General features: G+C 34.5%; 1 protein-coding gene and 2 pseudogenes across 3 annotated transcripts; all 3 read left to right on the top strand.

Moving 5' to 3' along the window:
* The first annotated feature begins 4,163 nt into the window (after window positions 1-4,163).
* Window positions 4,164-7,589, top strand: LOC116121163 (annotated as a pseudogene).
* A 2,071-nt stretch (window positions 7,590-9,660) lies between these two features.
* LOC116121162 lies at window positions 9,661-12,743 on the top strand (annotated as a pseudogene).
* A 2,703-nt stretch (window positions 12,744-15,446) lies between these two features.
* LOC116121166 (dol-P-Glc:Glc(2)Man(9)GlcNAc(2)-PP-Dol alpha-1,2-glucosyltransferase-like) lies at window positions 15,447-18,771 on the top strand. 3 transcript variants are annotated; one of them, XM_031407111.1, is made up of 7 exons: window positions 15,448-15,863; window positions 15,951-16,039; window positions 16,467-16,800; window positions 17,522-17,795; window positions 18,011-18,148; window positions 18,246-18,450; window positions 18,624-18,771. In XM_031407111.1, exons 1-7 carry the CDS (start codon window positions 15,774-15,776, stop codon window positions 18,769-18,771), a joined length of 1,278 nt encoding a protein of 425 aa, XP_031262971.1. In that variant the 5' UTR covers window positions 15,448-15,773. The 3 variants fall into 3 exon arrangements, with proteins under 3 accessions (XP_031262973.1, XP_031262971.1, XP_031262972.1); XM_031407112.1 differs by having other exon boundaries at window positions 18,246-18,496; window positions 18,624-18,668; XM_031407113.1 differs by lacking the exon at window positions 18,624-18,771 and having other exon boundaries at window positions 15,447-15,863; window positions 18,287-18,417.
* The last annotated feature ends 32 nt before the right edge of the window (window positions 18,772-18,803 follow it).

The following is an 18,803-nucleotide window of genomic DNA, read 5'->3' as shown; positions in this document are numbered from 1 at the left end:
GATGTGATCCAGCTGCAATTTCCTCATTTCCACCTTGAGAGACAAGGGGCTCTCAAGGGGGGAAGGGGGGGGGGGGGGGGGTTTATGATAGACCTCCATTAAATATGTTTATTAATACAAAGGGCAAAGGGACAATCGAGTTAGAAAGTGTAAAAGTGTGAGGGCCTTGCTGTTGGTGTTGGGGAAAATGGTTAAGTCACGTGTGAGTGGGGAATCAAAGTTGTTAATAGAGAGAATAGGTAGTAATGAAGGTAGATAAATAAAGGGTTTGTTTTGGTGAAGGGATAAAGATCAATATAGTGTCATTGGGAGGCCCTAGCTCTTCGAATTGTTGGGATCTATCTGTTTGGGATTGCCAATTGTTTGGGTTGTTCTTTTCCATTTCTCGTAATATATCTGGTTGAGACTCGATTGAGTGAACATTTTTGTTATCTGGACTGTTTGTGCTATTGCTTGTTATTATTGCAGGGAGTCTTAACAAAGGCTAATTTTATATTCCCGATTCATGTTGGGTGGTTGTTATAACTGGTTTAAGAAACAGATTTTCAAGAATCATTCTGGGATAGTTGATGCGTGTTTCCTACAACATGCAATATGTAGCAAGTATACTAATCGCACAAGTAATATAATGATGAGTGAGTATCGTTCCCACGGGATTGTTAGCTAAGCATAAGTGTTCTACCGTTTTCAAGTTGGAGCAACTGAAATCTTTGGATTGATGGGAGCTATTTCTAATTAAACTGAACAATAAATTTTAAACTAAAGTTAACTATGAATGCAAGATGAAAATCACGGATAGTAAAATTCAAAGTAAAACGAGTAGGGTTTTGACTCATTCGGATTTTATGGGTTAAACCTAAAATTACATACATTCAATTCATATGCATTGGTTGTAAACCGAACTCACTAAGGTGTTAAACATACCTTCTCAGGCTATGTTTTCCTATTCTTCCTTTTTAACCTTCCGTACCAACAAATTGAAAGTTAACAATTCCAAACTCATTAAGCCAAGAATCCTACAATGATTTCTAATTCTTGAATCTATCTAGCATCCAATACTATAATAGTGATTACCTAAGAAGCCTAACATGAATATTTCTCAATCTCATCATGTTCATCACATAAAACATTTAAAACTCAGGAAAACACACAATCAAAGCATAGTCCTATGAACATAACATGATCAAAACTTAACCATTAGAAATCCGAATTACAATCAAAACCCTAACCCAAAATGGGTTAGTTCATAGCTAAATTAACGCTACAAATAAGAAAAACGATAATAGCCAAGTCAACATAATGAAAAGTAAGAGAGAGAAAGAAATCCCAAATGATGAATCCTTGGTTCAAAATCCAATCTTCACCCTTCTAATCGCTAAATCTCTCCAAGCTTAATCAAAAACAATGCAAAAGTTGCTAACCCTACTTCCTGGACGACCCTGGGCAAAAAGGTTAAGGTTTCTTTTATACTCGCCTCAAATTTCTCAAAAAAACCCGCACAAAGTAAAACTTTGCGTTTTACAAAACTGGAAATTATGACTGTCGCCGCGGCGAAGAAGAAATCTGCGCGGCAAAGAAAGAAGACAGACTTGTTCATGGCTGGCGTACTTCGCTGCGGCGAAGCTTCTTGAAAAGTTCTAAAATTACAGAACTGCCCCTCTGCTTGCATCTTCGCTTGATTCTTCGATTCTCAGTGCTCTCCCTTTGGAGCAAGCCTCATCGTGCTTTATCCTGCTTCAGAACCACTAATTTGAGACTCGCTAACTTCTGAGTCTCAATAACCAATTTTGTCCTCATTTGCTCAAAAATGCCCATTCTAACTGAAACACGAAATGTAAAGAATTAAGCAACATTAGGTCAAAATGCACCAGAAAGTACCTGAAATCCGAATAAAAAGTCTAATGAAAAATGTATAATCACGGATTATCAATGTCGCCACAGCTGAAGCAATCTCCCTACCCCATTAGATTTCTTCATAAATCTCTAGAGGAAGACATGGAACTTGTATGAGCACGAGAGTGTAGTAGATTTGCATTCGACTTTTAGATCCAGTTCTAATATGAAGCAATAATAAGGGTTTTCTTTTGTAAGATTTGAATCCAGAACTCATTGCTTTGTACCATTACACAAAAATGTACTGGAGCAGCCATTTAAAAACATCGAAAAAGATGTAACGTTTAGCACAAGGGTGGTCAAACTTTTAATTGTCAAAATTGATAGTTGTTTATGACCAATTGATATTTTGTTAACGATAAACATATAATTGCATAGATTAACAACACAATGTAAGATCATTAATAAATATGATGACCAACGACAATGTGCCCTTTTTTATTATTTTGGATGACAGGGTGTCCAGGGCAGTTCACATGCAACTCAATTAATCTCCCGTGACCTGAAACACTAATCCTCTAGGACCTTAAAACTATTGACTGGGTAAGAGCTTCAATGACTACCCCTGTTGACGATCAGAAGGGACTCAAACTCAGAACTTCTTGGTAATACACCCAAAAGTCCTATCGGACCACTCGATCACCCAGAAGTAGTTTACTGGTGATCTTTCACTTTTTTTTTAAAATTAAATTATTAAATTTATTTAAAAATAATATAAATTAAGTTAAGGACATTAGTCCCTGGGGTATGATATAATAACAAAATTTTTGTGAGGTTTATGAAATAACAAAAACACTCTTTGTCGTTAATGATCTGTTAGTGAGCCGTTAAAATTTATATTATTAGAGTTAGTAAATATTACTAAATTGTCATACTACTATTTATTTTAACACCTAAAACTTAACGACGAGGGAATTCATTATTTCAAAAACCTTAGGGGTTATTTTTTTGTTATATCTTACTTTAGGGGTATAATGCAATAATTCTATAAATTAAATATAAATGGTTCAAACCATCCTAGCCCAACCAAATTATCAATATGAAGTGATTTTTAACCCCCATCAAATTAATGAGTATCTTACTTTTAGGTTATATTTGTGTTGACAAGTTAGTTTTCATATCATGATAATTTTTAAATATACTCATTCTCTGTTTATATATTTTGTTTTAATTTTTACATAAACCCTAACTCTAAATTTTTTAAATCATTGAATAATGTTTTCTTTTTTTTCAAATAATTATTTATTGATGAAAATATAAAACTAAAACTAGGAGAAAGTGATACACAACGAGATGAATTTGAATATGAAGAAGAAAAAAGTAGTTTCAAAATTGAAATTGAGAAAAAACGGTATAATTAAAAAAGAAAAACCCAATTAAGAATTGAGAAAAAAGGGGTATATATTAAAAAAGAAAACCCAACTAAGAAATTGGGGAAAATGGTGTAAACAAAACCCTAATTAAGTTTGAAATTGAGGAAAATAGTATAATAAAAACCTTAATTAAGTTTGAAATTGGGGAAAATGGAGCAAATAAAAACCCTAATTAAACCTAGTTAAGCAGGGCTATTTTTGTATTAAATTGGATTTAAGAAAACTTTTTAAAACTTAATAGATGTGTATTTAGTAGTGACGGATAGTCATCAATTTAATAGGTGTTAAAAATCACTTCCCTTATCTAGTATCATGCTAATTCTTTGAAGAATAATGCTAGATCTACAACTTCTCTTACAATCTCTGACGTGGTAGTTTGTGGTTAGCTCGAAAATGGATAGTATGATCTCTTTTGCAAGCTGCCAATAACGAGTTATCACATTAAGATTATAAAAGAAAGTTGTGATATGGGTCGTGGAAGAAAGCTGTCATATTGGGTTGTGACCTGGCAATACTCTTCTCTGACTTGATGGGCTGAACTGGACGGGTTCTATCGCAACCCTTGACGCTTGAGACCAAAGCCGCAATTAGTCACTTGCCATAGTGCCAGCCTCTCATCTGTTTAAACGCCGCATTTTCAATTCTTAACCAGAGATCAATACCCAAATTCAGAATCTTTCTTTCCTCACTCTCACGTCCATCAATGATGCAGAACTGTCGTGGCTAGAATATAACAGTTGGGTTATATGACGAGGAAGAGCAACAAAAGAAGATGATAGAGAGAGAAAAGGGAGATCAAGGCTCAGGTCTCTGAGATTGAGAAACGTTAATCCCAATAGCTTTAGTCCTTTTGTTGGTGCAGAGTCAATTCTTAACGGAGAACAGGGAGAAATAGATATGGGTAGAGTGGCAGTTGCTGTGATTGTGAGCTTGTGGGTCATTCCCATTTCAATTCTGTAAATCGCATTGTTCCTGACCTTACATGGTAAGAATTATATCCCCTTTTATTAATTTCCTGTAAAAATCTGCTGCTAAGCTGAAGCTATTCTCACCACTAGCTGTTGTTTGCAGGATGAAATATTTCATGTTCCCCAGTCCGCAGTACTGCAAAGGCAATTTCAAGAGTTGGGATCCATGATCACAACTCCTCCTGGCCTGATGCTATTTCTTGTTTCAATTTTTCATTTTGTTATTTGAAGTTGAAAGTTATGAAGAATGATGAATAAAATGGATATGATCATGTGTGTTCAAATAAATTTAAGGATGGAATCGGATGCCATTCATTAGTTTCTTGCTTTGTTATGAAATTTCGCTTGAATGATAAGTTTGTTTTTTTGAAGTGGTAAACTGAGATACATTATGAAGAAACAAATAAAAGAAATGTTTTTTAATATAATAATTTTAGGCGTTTGTAATGAGAAATCCATTTATGATATGGAAAATTTGAGTGCTGTTGAAATTCATTTTAAGGCTTGCTTTATTGTTTGCTAGTTCTGGCTTGCAACTTAAATCCTAAGAAATATATCTTAGTAATAGAAGTTGATACGTGCGGTGTAAAACTTTTGCAGGTACTATCTTTCACTTGCCCCTGTTGCTTCTTTGTTTCCAGCCATGTTCTTTGTACAAGCAGTGTCATCATTTTTTGAAGTTTGCTCCACTTCGGTTTTTCGCTCTGTAAATGGGTGGTTGCAGTATTATGCAGCATTATCATATATGAGATAATAATTCATTTGAGACCAATTCTTGATGGTAGAAAAGCAACTCTTCGTGCTGTGGTCCTAGCGTTGTACCTCTCACTGGTTCTTCACTTTTCTTACTTACAGATGTTGCATCACTTACTGCAGTACTTGCTATGTACCTTGCATGTTTGAAGAAGAAATATCAGCTTAGTGCATTGGTAATGATGTCAAGTCAACTTTCTCATTTAGATCTCTACACATGATGAAAGTTTCTGGATTTTATTTCCGGTTTGTAGACATGGACTTTTCATTTTCTCATTTTTTTCTTTTTAAATTTCACTATGTTGTGGCATATTTTTGGTTCGAGAGGTTAAAATTTAGAAGCAATCCTCAGGGAAGCTTATTTAACAAACAACTTTACATTTTCTTTTTTTGGGCTTTTGTTGACTTAGCAGTAGAATTGCATTAGTTTTTAAATATTGACATTTTAAAATATGTAGTTTTCTATCATCTGTTTATCTAGCTAATGCAAGGAAAGATTCAGAAAGTGGTTGGTTGTATCCTTTCATCTGAATTACCAAAGACCTAAGGTGCTCTGCTCGGCCAGACAATAGTCAATGGAGCATTAAGAACAAATAAGGGAAATAGTTGATTGAGGAAACCAACAATCAAGGAATTTAGGGGGTAGGAAAATGTTATTTTGAGGTTGAGATGATTATTGTGTGTTTGGGCTATGCTGGACGGAGAAGATTGTCATACTTTAAGTTTTTAAGTGAGAATAAGTAATTATACTAACAGATTGATGATGGAATTATATGGAATTTTAATCAATATCCTTTTTATGCAATTTGTGATATAATTCCTTGTTTCTAATCAGCTTGGCATTCAGGTTGTCATTAGACAAACAAATATTATATGGATGGTTTTTATTGCATGTACTGGGGTCATAAATATTACTCTAGCACATAGAAGAAGTGTTGAGAAAGTGGAAGAGTCTCATGAGTCAGTCAGGAAAAATGGTCATTTAACTCCCAGCAGTAGTGCCACTGTTGCTTCCAACTTGAGAAAAAGAAAGTCAAGGGCATTGTGGACGAGGTGATAAATCTATGCTCAGTAATAGTATCTATTCAGCAACTCAAACATCAGGTCTGTTCCACATGTTTGATTAATTTATATTAGTTTGTAATTTGAAACGTTCTTATTTGCAAAGTGTGCATTACTGTATCAGCTTATTTTGGTGGATCTAGCAAGAGCAGTTAATTTTGGAGCTTTCCATAAATGGTTTTCTGACCACTTTTTGTTGTGTAGTTGTTTGGAATCCTAATGGTACATCTTTGTGACATTGTCATACAGGGCTCCTTGATGAGTTCACGATATACTTTGACTGCATGGATATGAAATGGGATATTTTGTGCTCATTCAGCCCTTCTTTTTGGCATTGGTGGCCTTTTTCATTTTGTCTATTGGAATGGAAGTGTAGTTCTTGGTAATCTCTCTTATCATGTTCTATTTTTGCTAGTAATAGGTGTTTTTGTTTTATGTTTTCTAAAATGGTTTTTTGCAATCTCTCCAATATTGCAGGCGCCAAAGAAGCTCATGCAGTTTCTCCACATTTTGCGCAGTAATGTATTTTAGTTTGGTTTCCACTCTGGCTGTGGCTCTGTACACCTCACTATGGGTCCAGCTAAAAGGTTGCTTTGGTCATTTGGAAGAACAAACTCCTTAGTTTCTTCAAGTGCTTGTCGCCTTTATTACCAGCTTCCTCTCTGTGCATTTTTTTAGGTCAGTTGAGATAAACATCTAATATGCTGAGGAAATTGTGGTATGGGTTAGTTTGTCTGCAACTACTTCAGCTTGTTTCTTTGTCCTCCTTCGTGAAGATTGAAGATTTAATGTATATTTGGGACGTTTCTTTCAATGTTTGATCACAATATGTAAGTTTTGGTGCAGCATTACTCATCCCTATCTTCTTGCTGACAATCGGCCTTACCCCTTTTACTTGGAGGAAGGTCATAAAAGCTCATTGGTCAATGAAGTATCTTCTAGTCCTCTTTATGTTTATTCCTGGTTCCAATTTACGTATACTGGGTTAGTACATAGCTTTCCATCAGCTTATGTCTATATTCTTAGCCATGGAGAGGCCTATTATTTTTGATTGGCAGGGAAAACTCAAAGGAAGATTGGTGTTGGCTATTCTTGGCTACAGCTGCAGTTCTTGTTCCCGCTCCTCTAATCGAGTTCAGATACACACAATACCACTCTATTTATGATTCTCATTCCGATATTAACAATGATCTACATTGGGTCTGATGGGGGTTCTTTATATAGTCCTTAATATCTTCACAATGATGATGTTCTTGCTCCGCCCTTCCATTGGGACCACGAACCTGGGATCCAGAGATTTATATGGTAGATAGGGAAATGAAAAATGGCTTAGAAAAAGGTCCATTGATTATGAAAGTAATTTTGAATTTCTTTACCAGGTCAGATATTGCCTGACCATATTTAGTTTTCAAATTGAAATAACAGAAATCTCACCTTCATTGTATCATGGAAGTGTTGTATACGAACACCTTTTGATTTTTGAGAATAGAAATTTATAATTTATTATTGATGTGTTTCGCCAAGGGAAAATAAAATCCAGAAAAAGTTGTTTTCATGCTTTAGATTCTTGTGGCGTTTATGTGTGATAAGGTCTGCCGGATCGTGTTTTAATATGCAATGCCTCTTTACTCGTAAGTGGATTTGTAACACTCTTATACAATTGCCATAAAGTTATTTCTCTTTAGCATTCGTTTAAGACCAAAAAATCAAAGATAGATGAGCAAATTCTCAATGAATTCACAGGGAAAGTCATCTGCCATCCTTTTTTTAATATATAGACAGAAACCATATCAAAGGTTTTCATATGAATAATTTTTTTGTGTTGTTTTTGATACATGTGGGTGTTTGGGTCAATTTACGCTCATCTTAGCTAATCCTCCGGGATCCTAGAAACGACCGGTAATAGTTTCAGTGGCTATCCCTATTAATAATACAGGAGAGACTCGAACTCATGACCTCTTAAGTAATATACTCAAAAGTCTCTGTAGAACCTTGGCACCCAGAGATAATAATATATATATGTTCGTTGTAAATTATTATTTAAAAAAGAAAATTGAGAAGTTTACAAATTTGAATGGTTCGAGTCATGATTTATTACTTCAATACTTCCCCTCAAAGCTAAGTATAGCCAGTGACATTTCATTTAGTTTGTTCTTTAGGCTATTATGGAAGTGAGTTGCTGAATATATCAATTATCCAATAATCTAGAGAAGGGTCTTTTTTTATTTTTTATTTTTTATTATCTTCTCATTAACAATCTAATTTCATATGTTTTGTCATTGAGTGTAGCACATGATTTGCAGACAATATGACAACACTCAGATTTTCACATCATCTCAAAGGAGGCTTTGTAAGTACACTTTGCAGCCATAATCTATGCTTGATATTGTTGCTTGCTTTTTTGAACTCTAAGATCCCAAGTTTCCTTTCAAATAAACAAAATATGTAGAACTATCAATCAAGATCAGTTATCCACTTAGCATTTGAGTACCGTATAACCAAAAGATTACTTAGCTTTTAGCAATAGACCATGATCAACAATGCCTTTAGATATCTCAATATTCTCTTACTTGTCTTCCAATGAATATACAACGGATTTTCATCAACCACCAAACTTTATTAATACAATAAGATATCCAAGGCTTGGTTGATGAAGAGTTACTTTCAGTTTTTTGAACCAGGCATCTGATGCTTGTTTCAGGTATAAGCAGATTGATAAAGGAAATCTTAAAAGTTGGGTTGAGGTATGTTTTTTCACAGGAATCTGTTGCTGGCCTTGAAGTGGGAGAAAGCAAGGCACGTTTCCCTCTTTATCGACCTATTTTTACTTTTTAAGAATTCTCACAATAAGTTATTTCAAAGGAACTTTACAACCTCCAATGAGATAAATTTCATTTATAAACATCAATGTTTTAAAACTCGGACTGTCTCTTAATCCGATCAACACGTCTTTGAGCAAAGTTTAGAGAGTAAACAATTGTAACAAGTTAACAAATTTACAGTTCTTAAACACTGAAATCCCTAATTTCTCTCCCTATGTTTGTCTCTTCCTTTGAATTCACGACATGCTGTCATTATCGTATATCAAACAATTATCGCCATTCTCTCTTCTTCTTGGAGATGTTTTATAGGAAAAAGGTTTAGGAAATTTAAATGAAATAGGTTAAGGAAAATTAATTTAAATTATAACCAATGAGGTAAAATTAATTAATAAAATTTATTTGTTTTTATTTAAAATAAAATTTAAATTTCGACCTCAGTCCTCGGCCTTGTTTTAAATCTAAAAAGTTTTTATATACCGGAAAAATAATTATGTCCTTGACTGTTAGTTGACCAAAATTACAGAGACCAAAATGATTTTGACTCTTTATTCTGGCGATCCTAATTTTGGACCCCATGAATGTAACTTTCAAATCACTTTTGACTCCATTATTCATCGAATATTACATTTGACCCCCAGAAGAAAAATTCTTCTCCATCCCTGACACAGTGACACTGATACAGTACCTCACACTTATATTTAAAGGGACAAGTAGATTAATACGATTCGTTACGAGTTTATTAGTGGAATATTAAAATTAGCTATAGTGGCAAATGCTTTAGATGAATCAATGGGGAATCCTCGGCTTCGCGCTCTGATTTGGTGGAGAAAGTGGACCAAGAGGGAGTGGGCAATCGCAGTGGTCGGATTCACAATTATCGTCTTCATTTTCACTCTGCTCTTCTATGCCGACACCGATCAACCCTCTTCTTCCATTTTCTCCACCTATGATGTCGTTGACTTGACCTTGCTCCACAACGCCAAAGATAGAGGCGCCTGTACATTAGAGCTTGGGATCCATGATCACAACTCCTCCTGGCTGTATGCTATTTCTATGTTTCAATTTTTCATTTTGTTTATTTGAAGTTGAAAGTTAATGAAGAATGATTGAATAAATAGGAATGATCATAGTTGTGTTCAAATAAATTTATAGGATTGGAATCGGATGCCATTCATTAGTTTTCTTGCTGTTATGAAATTTCGCTTGAATGATAATGTTTGTTTTTTTGAAGTGGTAAACTAGAGAACATTTGAAGAAACAAATAAAGAAAATATAATTTTTATTATAATAATTTTAGGAACGTTTGTAATGAGAAATCCATTATGAATATGGAAAATTTGAGTGCTGTTGAAATTCATTTTAAGGTGCTTTATTGTTTGTAGTTCTGGCTTGCAAATTAAATCCTAAGAAATAATATCTTAGTAATAGAAGTTGATACGTGGGTGTAAAACTTTGCAGGAATATCTTTCACTTGCCGTTGCTTCTTTGTTTCCAGCCATGTTCTTTGTACAAGCAGTGTCATCATTTTTTGAAGTTTGCTCCACTTCGGTTCTTCGCTTGTAAATGGTGTGTTGGCAGTATTATGCAGTTATCATATATGAGATAATAATTCATTTGAGACCAATTCTGATGGTAGAAAAGCAACCTCCGTGCTGTGGTCCAGCGTTGTACCCTCTCCACTGGTTTTCACTTTTCTTACTATACAGTGTTGCATCACTTACTGCAGTACTTGCTATGTACCTTGCATGTTGAAGAAGAAATATCAGCTTAGTGCATTGGTAATGATGTCAAGTCAACTTTCTCATTTAGAATCTCTACACATGATGAAAGTTTCTGGATTTTATTTCACGGTTTTGTGAACATGGACTTTCATTTTCTCATTTTTTCTTTTTAAATTTCACTATGTTGTGGCATAGTTTGGTTCGAGAGGTTAAAATTTAGAAGCAATCCTCAGGGAAGCTTATTTTAACAAACAACTTTACATTTTTTTTTTTGGGCTTTTGTTGACTTAAGCAGTAGAATCTGCATTTAGTTCCTTAAATATTGACATTTTAAATATGTAGTTTTCATCTTATCTAGCTAATTGCAAGGAAAGATTTCAGAAAGTGGTTGGTTGTATCCTTCATCTGAATTACCAAAGACCTAAGGTGCTCTGTCAGCTGCCAGACAATAGTCAATGGAGCATTAAGAACAAATAAGGGAAAAGTTGATTGAGAACCAACAATCAAGGAATTGGGGGTAGGAAAATGTTATTTTGAGTTGAGATGATTATATTGTGTGTTGGGCTATAGCTGGACGGAAGATTGTCATACTTTAAGTTTTTAAGTGAGAAATAGTAATTATACTAACAGATTGATGATGGAATTATATGGAATTTCTAATCAATATCCTTTTTTTATGCAATTTGTGTATAATTCTTGTCTCTAATCAGCTTGGCACATCGCAGTTGTCATTAGACAAACAATATTATATGGATGGTTTTTATTGCATGTACTGGGGTCATAAATATTACTCTAGCACTAGAAGAAGTGTTGAGAAAGTGGGAGAGTCTCATGAGGCAGTCAGGAAAAATGGTCATTTAACTCCCAGCCGTAGTGCCACTGTTGCTTCCAACTTGGAAAAGAAAAAAGTCCAAGGGCATTGTGGACGAGGATGATAAATCTATGCGTCTAGTATCTATTCAGCAACTCAAACAGTCGTCTGTTCACAGTTTGATTAATTTATATTAGTTTGTAATATGAAACGTTCTTTTGCAAAGTGCATTGTATCAGCTTATTTGGTGGCTCTAGCAAATGAGCAAGTAATTTTGGAGCTTCCATAAATGGTTTTTCTGACCACTTTGTTTGTGTAGTCTTTTGGAATCCTAATGGTAAATCTTTGTGACATTGTATACAGGGCTCTTGATGAGATTCACGATATACTTTGACTGCATGGCATATGAAATGGGATATTGTGCACAGCCTCTCTTTTTGGCATTGGTGGCCTTTTTCACTTTTGTCTATTGGAATGGAAGTGTAGTTCTTGGTATATCTCTTATCATGTTCTATTTTTGTGCTAGTAATAGGTGTTTGTTTTATGTTTCTAAAATGGTTTTTTGCAATCTCTCCAAATATTGCAGGCGCAAAAAGAAGCTCATGCAGTTTCTCCACATTTGGCGCAGATAATGATTTTAGTTTGGTTTCCAATCTGGCTGTGGCTCCTGTACACCTCACTATGGGTCCAGCTAAAAGGTTGCTTTGGTCATCTGGAAGAACAAACTCCTTAGTTTCTTCAAGTGGTTGTCGCCTTTATTACCAGTTCTCTCTGTGCATTTTTTTAGGTCAGTTGAGATAACCATCTAATATGGAGGAAATTGTGGTATGGGTTAGTTTGTCTGCAACTACTTCAGCTTGTTTCTTTGCCTCCTTCTCGTGAAGATTGAAGATTTAATGTATATTTGGGACGTTTCTTTCAATGTTTGATCACATGTAAGTTTTGTTGTGCAGCATTACTCATCCCTATCTTCTTGCTGACAATCGGCATTACCCCTTTTATCTTGGAGGAAGGTCATAAAAGCTCATTGGTCAAGAAGTATCTCTAGTTCCTTTTATGTTATTCCTGGTTCTCAATTCAGTATACTGGGGTAGTACATAGCTCTTTCCATCATGCTTATGTCTATATACTTTAGCCATGGGAGGGCCTTATTATTTTTGATTGGCAGGGAAACTCAAGGAAGATCTGGGTGTGGGATATTTCTTGGCTACAGCTGCAGTTCTTGTTCCCGCTCCTCTAATCGAGTTCAGCTACACCAATACCACTCATTTTATGATTCTTCATTCCGATATTAACAATGATCTACATGGCTTCTGATGGGGGTTCTATATAGTCCTTAATTCTTACATGATGAGTTCTTGCTCCGGCCCTTCCATTGGGACCACGAACCTGGGATCCAGAGATTATATGGTAGATAGGGAAATGAAATAGGCTTAGAAAAAGGTCCCTTGATTTGAAAGTAATTTGAATTTCTTTACCAGGCTAGATATTGCCCTGACCATTTTTGTATTGAATCAGACATCTCCCTTTTGTATCATGGGTGTTGTATACGAACACCTTTTGATTTTGAGTAGAAATTTATAATTTTATTATGATGTGTTTCGAGGGAAAAAAAATAAGAAAAGTTGTTTTCATGCTTTAGATTCTGTGGCGTTTATGTGTGATAGGTCTGCCGATTCGTGTTTTTAATATGACATGCCTCTTTACTCGTAAGTGGATTTGTAACACTCTATACCTTGCCATAAAGTTATTTCTCTTTAGCATTCTAGTTTAAGACCAAAAAATCAAAGTAGATGAGCAAATTCAATGATTCACAGGGAAATCATCTGCCATCCTTTTTTAATATATAGACCGAAACCATATCAAAGGTTTTCATTGAATATTTTTTTGTTGTTGTTTTGAGACTGTGGGGTGTTTGGGTCAATTTACGCTCATCTTCTTCCTCGGGATCCTAGAACTACCGACCGGTAATGTTTCAGTGGCTATCCCTATTAATAATACAGGGAGACCGAACTCATGACCTCTTAAGTAATATACTCAAAAGTCTCTGTAGAACCTTGGCCACCCAGAGATAATTAATATATGTTCGTGTAAATTTTATTTAAAAAAAGAAAATTGAGAAGTTTAACAAATTTGAATGGTTCGCGGATGAGCACGATGAGTGTAGTAGATTTGCATTCGACTTTTTTAGATCCAGTTCATAATATGAAGCAATAATAAGGGTTTTCTTTGGTAAGATTTGAATCCAGAACTCGTTGCTTTATACCATTACACAAAAATGATTAGTGGATGCAGCCGTTTATAAAACATCAGAAAAAGATGTAACGTTTAACTACAAGGGTGGTCAGACTTTTAGTTGTCAAAATTTTGATAGTTGTTTATGACCAATTGATATTTTTGTTAACGATAAACATATAATTGCATAGATTAACAACCACAATGTAAGATCATTAATAAATATGATGACCAACGACAATGTGCCCTTTTTTATTATTTTGGATGACCGAGGGTGTCCAGGGCAGTTCACATGCAACTCAATTAATCTCCCGTGACCCTGAAACACTAATCCTCTAGGACCTTAAAACTATTGACTGGGTAAGAGCTTCAATGACTACCCCTGTTGACGATCAAGAAGGGACTCAAACTCAGAACTTCTTGAGTAATACACCCAAAAGTCCCTATCGGACCACTCGATCACCCAGAAGTAGTTTACTGGTGATCTTTCACTTTTTTTTTAAAAATTAAATTATTAAATTTATTTTAAAAATAATATAAATTAAGTTAAGGACATTAATCCTCCTGGGGGTATGATATAATAACATAAATTTTTGTGAGGTTTATGAAATAACAAAAAACACTCTTTGTCGTTAATGATCTGTTAGTGAGCCGTTAAAATTTATATTATTATGAGTTAGTAAATATTACTAAATTGTCATACTACTATTTATTTTAACACCTAAAACTTAACGACGAGGGAATTCTATTATTTCAAAAACCTTAGGGGTATTTTTTTTGTTATATCTTACTTTAGGGGATTAATGCAATAATTCTATAAATTAATATATAAATGGTTCAAACCCATCCTAAGCCCAACCAAATTATCTAATATGAAGTGATTTTTAACCCCCATCAAATTAATGAGTATCTCTACTTTTAGGTATATTTTTGTGTTGACAAGTTTAGTTTTCATATCATGATAATTTTTAAATATACTCATTCTCTGTTTTATATTTTTGTTTTAATTTTTACATAAACCCTAACTCTAAAATTTTTTAAATCATTGAAATAATGTTTTCTTTTTTTTCAAATAATTATTTATTTGATGAAAATATAAAACTAAAACTATGGAGAAAGTGATACACAACGAGATGAATTTGAATATGAAGAAGAAAAAAGTAAGTTTCAAAATTGAAATTGAGAAAAAACGGTATAATTAAAAAAGAAAAACCCAATTAAGAAATTGAGAAAAAAGGGGTATAATTAAAAAAGAAAAACCCAACTAAGAAATTGGGAAAAATGGTGTAAACAAAACCCTAATTAAGTTTGAAATTGAGGAAAAATAGTATAATAAAAAACCTTAATTAAGTTTGAAATTGGGGAAAATGGATGCAAATAAAAACCCTAATTAAACCTAGTTAAGCAGGGCTATTTTTGTATTAAATTGGATTTAAAGAAAACTTTTTAAAACTTAATAGATGTGTATTTAGTAGTGACGGATAGTCATCAATTTAATAGGTGTTAAAAATCACTTCCCTTATCTAGTATCATGCTAATTCTTTGAAGAATAATGCTAGATCTACAACCTTCTCTTACAATCTCTGACGTGGTAGTTTGTTGGTTAGCTCGAAAATGGATAGTATGATCTCTTTTGCAAGCTAGCCAATAACGAGTTATCACATCTAAGATTATAAAAGAAAGTTGTGATATTGGGTCGTGGAAGAAAGCTGTCATATTGGGTTGTGACCTGGCAATACTCTTCTCTGACTTGATGGGCTGAACTGGACGGGTTCTATCGCAACCCTTGACGCTTGAGACCAAAGCCCGCAATTAGTCACTTGCCATAGTGCCATGCCTCTCATCTTGTTTATAAACGCAGCATTTTCAATTCTTAACCCAGAGATCAATACCCAAATTCAGAATTCCTTTCTTTCCTTCACTCCTCACGTCCATCAATGATGCCAGAACTGTCGTGGCTAGAATATAACAGTTGGGATTTATATGACGAGGAAGAGCAACAAAAGAAGATGAATTAGAGAGAAAAGGGAGATCAAGGCTCAGGTCTCTGAGATTGAGAAACGTTAATCCCAATAGCTTTAGTCCTTTTTGTTGGTGCAGAGTCAATTCTTAACGGAGAACAGGGAGAAATAGATATGGGTAGAGTGGCAGTTGCTGTGATTGTGAGCTTGTGGGTCATTCCCATTTCAATTCTCGTAAATCGCATTGTTCCTGACCCTTACATGGTAAGAATTATATCCCCTTTTATTAATTTCTCTGTAAAAATCTGCTGCTAAGCTGAAGCTATTCTCACCACTAGCTGTTGTTTGCAGGATGAAATATTTCATGTTCCCCAGGCTCAGCAGTACTGCAAAGGCAATTTCAAGAGTTGGGATCCCATGATCACAACTCCTCCTGGCCTGTATGCTATTTCTATGTTTCAATTTTTCATTTTGTTTATTTGAAGTTGAAAGTTAATGAAGAATGATTGAATTAAATGGATATGATCATAGTTGTGTTCAAATAAATTTATAGGATTGGAATCGGATGCCATTCATTAGTTTTCTTGCTTTGTTATGAAATTTCGCTTGAATGATAATGTTTGTTTTTTTGAAGTGGTAAACTGAGCTACATTATGAAGAAACAAATAAAAGAAATGTTTATTTAATATAATAATTTTAGGAACGTTTGTAATGAGAAATCCATTTATGAATATGGAAAATTTAAGTGCTGTTGAAATTCATTTTAAGGCTTGCTTTATTGTTTGCTAGTTCTGGCTTGCAACTTAAATCCTAAGAAATAATATCTTAGTAATAGAAGTTGATACGTGTGGTGTAAAACTTTTGCAGGTACTATCTTTCACTTGCCCCTGTTGCTTCTTTGTTTCCAGCCATGTTCTTTATACAAGCAGTGTCATCATTTTTTGAAGTTTGCTCCACTTCGGTTCTTCGCTCTGTAAATGGTGTGTTGGCAGTATTATGCAGCATTATCATATATGAGATAATAATTCATTTGAGACCAATTCTTGATGGTAGAAAAGCAACTCTTCGTGCTGTGGTCCTAGCGTTGTACCCTCTCCACTGGTTCTTCACTTTTCTTTACTATACAGATGTTGCATCACTTACTGCAGTACTTGCTATGTACCTTGCATGTTTGAAGAAGAAATATCAGCTTAGTGCATTGGTAATGATGTCAAGTCAACTTTCTCATTTAGAATCTCTACACATGATGAAAGTTTCTGGATTTAATTTCATGGTTTTGTAGACATGGACTTTTCATTTTCTCATTTTTTTCTTTTTAAATTTCACTATGTTGTGGCATAGTTTTTGGTTCGAGAGGTTAAAATTTAGAAGCAATCCTCAGGGAAGCTTATTTTAACAGACAACTTTACATTTTTTTTTTTTTTTTTGGGGTTTTGTTGACTTAAGCAGTAGAATCTGCATTTAGTTCCTTAAATATTGACATTTTAAAATATGTAGTTTTCTATCATCTGTTTATCTAGCTCATCTCAAGGAAAGATTTCAGAAAGTGGTTGGTTGTATCATTCAAAGATTTTTTCATGAGCTCATCATGCGACATTTCCTTTCATCTGAATTACCAAAGACCTAAGGTGCTCTGTCAGCTGCCAGACAATAGTCAATGGAGCATTAAGAACAAATAAGGGAAATAGTTGATTGAGAAACCAACAATCAAGGAATTTAGGGGGTAGGAAAATGTTATTTTGAGGTTGAGATGATTATATTGTGTGTTTGGGCTATAGCTGGACGGAAGATTGTCATACTTTAAGTTTTTAAGTGAGAATAAGTAATTATACTAACAGATTGATGATGGAATTATATGGAATTTCTAATCAATATCCTTTTTTTATGCAATTTGTGATATAATTTCCTTGTCTTCTAATCAGCTTGGCACATTCGCAGTTGTCATTAGACAAACAAATATTATATGGATGGTTTTTATTGCATGTACTGGGGTCATAAATATTACTCTAGCACATAGAAGAAGTGTTGAGAAAGTGGACGAGTCTCATGAGTCAGTCAGGAAAAATGGTCATTTAACTCCCAGCAGTAGTGCCACTGTTGCTTCCAACTTGAGAAAAAGAAAGTCCAAGGGCATTGTGGACGAGGATGATAAATCTAGGCTCAGTACTAGTATCTATTCAGCAACTCAAACATCAGGTTCTGTTCCACATGTTTGATTAATTTATATTAGTTTGTAATAGTGAAACGTTCTTATTTCCAAAGTGTGCATTTACTGTATCAGCTTATTTTGGTGGATCTTAGCAAATGAGCAAGTTAATTTTGGAGCTTTCCATAAATGGTTTTTCTGACCACTTTGTTTGTGTAGTCTGTTTGGAATCCTAATGGTACATCTTTGTGACATTGTCATACAGGGCTCCTTGATGAGATTCACGATATACTTTTGACTGCATGGCATATGAAGTGGGATATTTTGTGCTCATTCAGCCCCTTCTTTTTGGCATTGGTGGCCTTTTTCACTTTTGTCTATTGGAATGGAAGTGTAGTTCTTGGTAATCTCTCTTATCATGTTCTATTTTTTGCTAGTAATAGGTGTTTTTGTTTTATGTTTTCTAAAATGTTTTTTTGCAATCTCTCCAAATATTGCAGGCGCAAAAGAAGCTCATGCAGTTTCTCCACATTTTGCGCAGATAATGTATTTTAGTTTGGTTTCCACTCTGGCTGTGGCTCCTGTACACCTCACTATGGGTCCAGCTAAAAGGTTGCTTTGGTCATTCTGGAAGAACAAACTCCTTAGTTTCTTTCAAGTGCTTGTCGCCTTTATTACCAGCTTCCTTTCTGTGCATTTTTTTAGGTCAGTTGAGATAACCATCTAATATGCTGAGGAAATTGTGGTATGGGTTAGTTTGTCCGCAACAACTACTTCAGCTTGTTTCTTTGTCCTCCTTCTCGTGAAGATTGAAGATTTAATGTATATTTGGGACGTTTCTTTCAATGTTTGATCACATATGTAATGTTTTGGTGCAGCATTACTCATCCCTATCTTCTTGCTGACAATCGGCATTACCCCTTTTATCTTTGGAAGAAGGTCATAAAAGCTCATTGGTCAATGAAGTATCTTCTAGTTCCTCTTTATGCTTATTCCTGGTTCTCAATTTTCAGTATACTGGGTTAGTACATAGCTCTTTCCATCATGCTTATGTCTAT

This window comes from Pistacia vera, unplaced genomic scaffold (assembly GCF_008641045.1).
Source record: "Pistacia vera cultivar Batoury unplaced genomic scaffold, PisVer_v2 Contig969, whole genome shotgun sequence".
Lineage (NCBI taxonomy): Eukaryota > Viridiplantae > Streptophyta > Magnoliopsida > Sapindales > Anacardiaceae > Pistacia > Pistacia vera.
This window is presented reverse-complemented; position numbering and strand designations above follow the sequence as displayed.

What these genes read in the sequence shown, in the direction of transcription:
- LOC116121166 (XM_031407111.1), top strand. Translation starts at nt 15,774, where the DNA reads ATGGGTAGAGTGGCAGTTGCTGTGATTGTGAGCTTGTGGGTCATTCCC. An exon ending in AATATCAGCTTAGTGCATTG is followed by an intron (nt 16,801 to 17,521) that starts GTAATGATGTCA and finishes TCTTCTAATCAG; the next exon opens with CTTGGCACATTCGCAGTTGT. An exon ending in CTTTCTGTGCATTTTTTTAG is followed by an intron (nt 18,451 to 18,623) that starts GTCAGTTGAGAT and finishes GTTTTGGTGCAG; the next exon opens with CATTACTCATCCCTATCTTC.